Below are 5,515 nucleotides of genomic sequence, written 5' to 3' on the forward strand. Positions count from 1 at the left end.
TAGCTCCATGAGAGATTTATGATTAACTTTAAGGTGTTTAGCCCATCTCCCTGGCCAAGGAGACTTAAGGAGACACTGGCTGAGGGTTTCTGGAAAACGTTATTCATTCTTCTGTAAAAACTGCAGCCAGGACTACTCTGGTTCATCACACCAGTTCGGATGGGTTACCTTTCACCAGCGACACATTAAAGGCTCCAAATTAGAAAGCCACACACAGGCATGGTGGAGTAAAGAAAAGGGTGGACTTTAATGTTTATTTACAGGATGCTGCAAGATATGAAATTCCACATAGAAATAAGAAACCTAGTCAGAGGACAAGCTTCATACAGTATGTACAGTGGGAACTGTTCAAGTATAGTTTCAGTGTAAAAAGTGCTACAATAACAAACCACATTTAAAAAGAGTTCTTAGTAGAGAAACAATAAGACAAAATACCAAACATGGTACACAACAAATGTATGCCTCAGCTACGTGATCTAAAAGGTAAAGGTCCCAGGAGCCCCATCCTCAACTTGGAAAGTGTAGCCTTCGGAGGTAGTTTCCGGCACAACGTTTTGATCTTCCTCTTCCTGGAAATATACTAAAAAATAAATATAAAAAGAATATAATTATTCCAAGCAGCAGCCTATCTAGAAGTCTGTATTTAATCTCTAGGTCTTGATCTGCGTATTATACCTTTAATCCTGTATGATATTCTAGTATTTGACACAGGGGAGGGAGGGTCTCTGAAACTTTGCCAGTTCATGAGTGCCTGGGGAGTTGCGGGGACCGGGATAAGGAATGCTACTACAGTAACAGAAACAGGCCGAGATTTTTTTCTTCCCCGACTGTCACTTTTCAATAGGAAAAGACTGTATTAGGCCCAGAGCACGGCGGTGGGTTTGGCCTACTTCCCTATCACCTCCTACAATGACACCCACTAACTTACCCTCCAGATAGTCTAAGATTCTCAAGGCTATCCATTTGAAACCAATCTGGTGACTTTTAAAATCTCACCTCAATGCCAAGACCAGGGTGCGAGGGCTTATTGAGATCATCTCCAATGCAGCAGAGTACGACATTCCCATCCGGCACCGTGAAGACAACTTCCTGAGGCAGTTGGCTCAGAAGGTCCCCCACAAGCTGAATAACCCTAAGTTCAATGATCCACACATCAAGGCCAACCTGCTCCTGCAGGCTTGCCTGTCCCGCATGCAGCTGAGTGCTGAGTTGCAGTCAGATACGGAGGAAATCCTTAGTAAGGCAATCCGGCTTATTCAGGCCTGCGTGGATATCCTCTCCCGCAATGGGTGGCTCAGCTCTGCTGTGGCAGCTTTGGAACTGGCCCAGATGGTCACTCAAGCCATGTGGTCCCAGGACTCATACCTGAAGCAGCTGCCACACCTCACCTCTGAGCATATCAAACGTTGCACAGACAAGGGAGTGGAGAGTGTTTCGACATCATGGAGATGGAGGATGAAGAATGGAACGCATTGCTTCAGCTGACTGACAACCAGATTACAGATGTGGCTCGCTTTTGTAACCGCTACCCTAATATCGCACTATCTTATGAGGTGGTAGATAAGGACAGCATCCGCAGTGGCAGGCCAGTGATGGTGCTGGTGCAGCTGCAGCGAGAGGAGGAAGTCACAGGCCCCGTCATTGTGCCTCTCTTCCCACAGAAACGTGAAGATGGCTGGTGAGTGGTGATTGGAGACGCCAAGTCCAGTAGCCTCATCTCCATCAAGAGGCTGGCCCTGCAGCACAAGGCCAAGGTGAAGTTGGACTTTGTGGCCCCAGCCACTGGTGCCCACAACTACACTCTGTACTTCATGAGTGACGCTTACATGGGACGTGACCAGGAGTACAAATTCAGTGTGGATGTGAAAGAAGCCGAGATGGACAGTGATTCAGACTGAGTCCTGAGGCATTTACTCTTGGGTAAAGGAGAGTTGAGCCTGAATTAGGAATGTGTACATTGTAGGGATCCCGGTGGTTATGGGGACCAGGTCTGTGGGCCCGACATCTGGCCAGCCAGGGCTAGTGCTGTCCCCGCCCACCTCCACTTCCTTTTCCCTCGTTCACACTCTGGATCCAGTGACAGCAGGGGTCATGGGTCAAGCATAAATCATATATAGCATTTTCAGGCATGATACTGGTAGTTCCTTTTGAGTCTGACATTCTAATAAAATAATTTGTAGAAACCAAAACATAAAAAATAAAAAGATTTTATTACTATCAAGCCAAACATCAGAGGGGCAAATAAATACATTACGTCCTATGTACACTGATATTTTACTATATTTAACAAAGATATGACATTCATTTTTTAAATTATGAGGGAAAAAAGGGCTTGACTTTAGATGTTTCCAAGTTATTATTAATGTTACCATCCATTACGCACCTCTACAGAGAAATACTCCTCAATTAAGCTTAACGAAGCCTTATATACAGACTCATTTTCATGGTTTTGCAGAGCTTCAATTTTGTCTAAGCCTCCACATTCTTCAATCATTATACTAAGTTCAATAATTATACTAAGTTTCTCAGTTTCACCTAGTTTCTCAGTTTCTCAGCAGCCTAAAAAAAAAAAAAATTCCAAGTTTACTGGTGTATACTCTGAATGTTTTAATGAAGAAAACATTGAAAATTTTGAATTTTGATATGTCAGGCAGAAATAAGCACCTTAACAGTTCCTTCATCAAGCATATCATAGTTTTATGTCCATTTTATATTTTGTTGAAACTCAATGTGATTGGATCTATACCTGCTTTTAGCACTACTTCAACTGGAGCCAAAGATCTTACAATCAATAGCTCACAACCTTTTCTATGTATCAAAATCACGTGGGCAACTTTTAAAACACACTACATTCCAGTCCAACTGGTCTGCTATGGGAACAGGGGCTTATTGTTCTGTAAAAAATCCTTTATCATCACAAGGTATAGTCAAGGTGTCAAAGGCAAAGATGGCCTATGGAGTGCTAAACTAAATGTCTGACCAGAATGTGTGTTGATATTAAGGATTTATTGGGCATATGGAATGGTATGTAGGTTAGTTTTTCTTTAAATTTTCAACTTTTAAGAGACACATAAATATCTATAGATGAAATAGCAGATTTGCTTGAAAATAACTTACGGGTTTAGATGAGGGGAAGAGGAAATACTGGCCACATATTGACAAATTATTTATAGGCAGTGACAGATATGCCAGCATCCATTATTGTAGGCTCAATTTTTTTTTTTTTTTTTGAGAGAGAGAGTTTCACTCTTGTTGCCCAGGTTGGAGTGCAATGGCACGATCTTGGCTCACTGCAACTTACGCCTCCCAGGTTCAAGCGATTCTCCTGCCTCAGCTCCTGAGCAGCTGGAATTACAGGTGCCCGTCACCACCTCCGGCTCATTTTTTGTATTTTTAGTAGAGACGGGGTCTCACTATGTTGGCCAGGCTGGTACTGAACTCCTGACTTCATGATCCACCTGCCTCGGCCTCCCAAAGTGCTGGGATTACAGGCATGAGCCAGCACGCCCAGCCTGTAGGCTCAACTTCTATATGTAAAAATCTCTAGAATCCAAAGTTGATGAGAAGGGCTTACCTACCACCAATCACTATGACAAAGTGCCATATGCTGGTATGCTTGGATCAATTAGGGGTGGAACCAGAAGAAAAATATAATTAAGTCATTCAGAATTTTTTTTTTTTTTTTTTTTGAGACAGTTTCACTCTTTCGCCCAGACTGGGGTGAAGTGATGCAATCTTGGCTCACTGCAACCTCCACCCCCTGCCCAGGGTCTAAGCAATTCTCCTGCCTCAGCCTCCTGAGTAGCTGGAATTATAGGCACCTGCCACCATGCCTGGCTAATTTTTGTATTTTTTGTAGAGACAGGGTTTCGCCATGTTGGCCAGGCTGGTCTCGAACTCCTGACCTCAGGTGATCCACCCTCCTCGGCCTCCCAAAGTGCTGGGATTACAGGCATGAGCCACTGCGCCAAGTCATTCAAATTTAATTTCACCAAAATTCAGTAGAAAATTGGGACATTAAATCAACCAAGTAAACAGATGTGATGAGTCCACATAAACACCCGACTTCGATTCAGGTCCCATCATCCACTTGTCATCTCTTTCATATCTTTGATAATGCCTGCCACATTTTTAATCAAAGGTGTGGCCCACCTAAACATGCTTTCTGAATCTTTGGCTTACTAGTGAGTAAACTTACAACAGCTTCCCTCCCCCAGGTCTAAATAGTAAACTGATTATTATCAAGTCCAAATTCAAACAAAGCCACCTTGATAGGACTTACCTGAAAGATATTTGAAATGGCATCCAGGATAACAGAATAATCTTGGTATCTTTTGCAGTTAAGAAAGAGGTTCATCAACGGTTCTATTATGCCACAGTGAACGAGGTACACAATCTGCTCAACTGTTCCACCACTAGTATAGTTGGTCACGGCCCATACAGCCTCCTTTTGTGTCTTAAAATCTGCCTATTCAACATAAGGAAATGGTTTTACTTCAGAACAGTTGCACAAATAAGATTCCAAGAGTACTTTTTCACAAAAACAATGACTGAAAGGACCAAGGTTCTATCCAACCTGAAGTGAAAGGGGTTCCTGGGTATTTTTCAGCAAAGGACTCCAAGTAGAACCCAAGATTCATACACATGAAGAAGCTTATCAAGCACAGTTTTCTATAAATACTAAAAAATGACTTGATTAAATCCTAAGACTTCATTACCTTAGAACACTGACAAGGAATGGGACTAATCCATGATTCACAACTTGCTGTATCTGGTCCTGATGGCCAGCTGTGATGTTTGACATTGTCCATGTAGCTTCCTTCTGAATGTTAGTTTTGGGGTTGGTGAGCAGGCTGGGAAAGACAGCGAGTGCTCCTGCATCAGTCACAACCTGAGTCTGTTCATCTGTACCAGTGACAATATTCCCTATGGCTCTTAAAGCAGGAGTCTGAAAAGGAAAAATTGTTGATGCTGGTTACCTTATTTTTTTCTCAGCACTTCAGAAATTCTGTACCCAGGCAGGAGTGCAATGGCATGATCTTGGCTCACTGCAGCCTCCACCTCCTGGGTTCAAGCAATTCTCCTGCCTTGGGATTAAAGTGCATGCCACCACGTCCAGTTAATGTCTTTGTATTTTTAGTAGAGATGGGGTTTCACCATGTTGGCCAGGCTGGTCTCGAACTCCTGACCTCAGCTGATCCACTCGCCTCAGTCTCCCAAAGTGCTGGGATTATACAGGATTATACAGGCGTGAGCCATGGCATCCAGCCCTGACCATGCTTCTTATACTTATGTCCTAATCTACAAGTAAATAATTTACCACAATTGGCGATTCAGAAGCTCCTAGAAGCTTCACAAGTTGGGGCACAACTCCTGTTTTCACGACCATGTCAATTCGTTCATTCGGACAGTCAGTAAGGTAGGAAATAGCCCAGCAGGTATCTGCTAATAATTCTGAGTCATCATGATGCAGGAGCAGAACTAAGGTAGGAAGAATCTGCTCAACAGCATCTAT

The 5,515-nt window shown here is 43.1% G+C and overlaps 1 protein-coding gene and 1 pseudogene across 2 annotated transcripts; one reads left to right on the forward strand and one right to left on the reverse strand.

Annotated features, from left to right (window-relative positions):
* Positions 1 to 226: 226 nt before the first annotated feature.
* On the reverse strand, positions 227 to 5,046 carry LOC113222650 (importin subunit alpha-1-like). The gene is made up of 4 exons (XM_026452302.1): positions 4,719 to 5,046; positions 4,283 to 4,468; positions 2,384 to 2,559; positions 227 to 569 (listed from the first exon to the last, which is right to left on the reverse strand). Exons 1-3 carry the CDS (start codon positions 4,809 to 4,811, stop codon positions 2,536 to 2,538), a joined length of 303 nt encoding a protein of 100 aa, XP_026308087.1. The 5' UTR covers positions 4,812 to 5,046; the 3' UTR covers positions 227 to 569; positions 2,384 to 2,535.
* Positions 994 to 2,037, forward strand: LOC113222649 (annotated as a pseudogene). Its single transcript, XR_003308492.2, has one exon. The product of XR_003308492.2 is annotated as a U5 small nuclear ribonucleoprotein 200 kDa helicase pseudogene (transcript).
* Positions 5,047 to 5,515: the final 469 nt, after the last annotated feature.

This window comes from Piliocolobus tephrosceles, unplaced genomic scaffold (assembly GCF_002776525.5).
Source record: "Piliocolobus tephrosceles isolate RC106 unplaced genomic scaffold, ASM277652v3 unscaffolded_32826, whole genome shotgun sequence".
NCBI lineage: Eukaryota > Metazoa > Chordata > Mammalia > Primates > Cercopithecidae > Piliocolobus > Piliocolobus tephrosceles.

Coding starts and splice junctions, on each gene's coding strand:
- LOC113222650 (XM_026452302.1), bottom strand. CDS start 4,811: ATGGACAATGTCAAACATCACAGCTGGCCATCAGGACCAGATACAGCA. Junction 4,469..4,718: donor TTCCTTGTCAGTGTTCTAAG/GTAATGAAGTCT, acceptor TATGTTGAATAG/GCAGATTTTAAGACACAAAA. Junction 2,560..4,282: donor CCATTTCAAATATCTTTCAG/GTAAGTCCTATC, acceptor TTTTTTTTTTAG/GCTGCTGAGAAACTGAGAAA.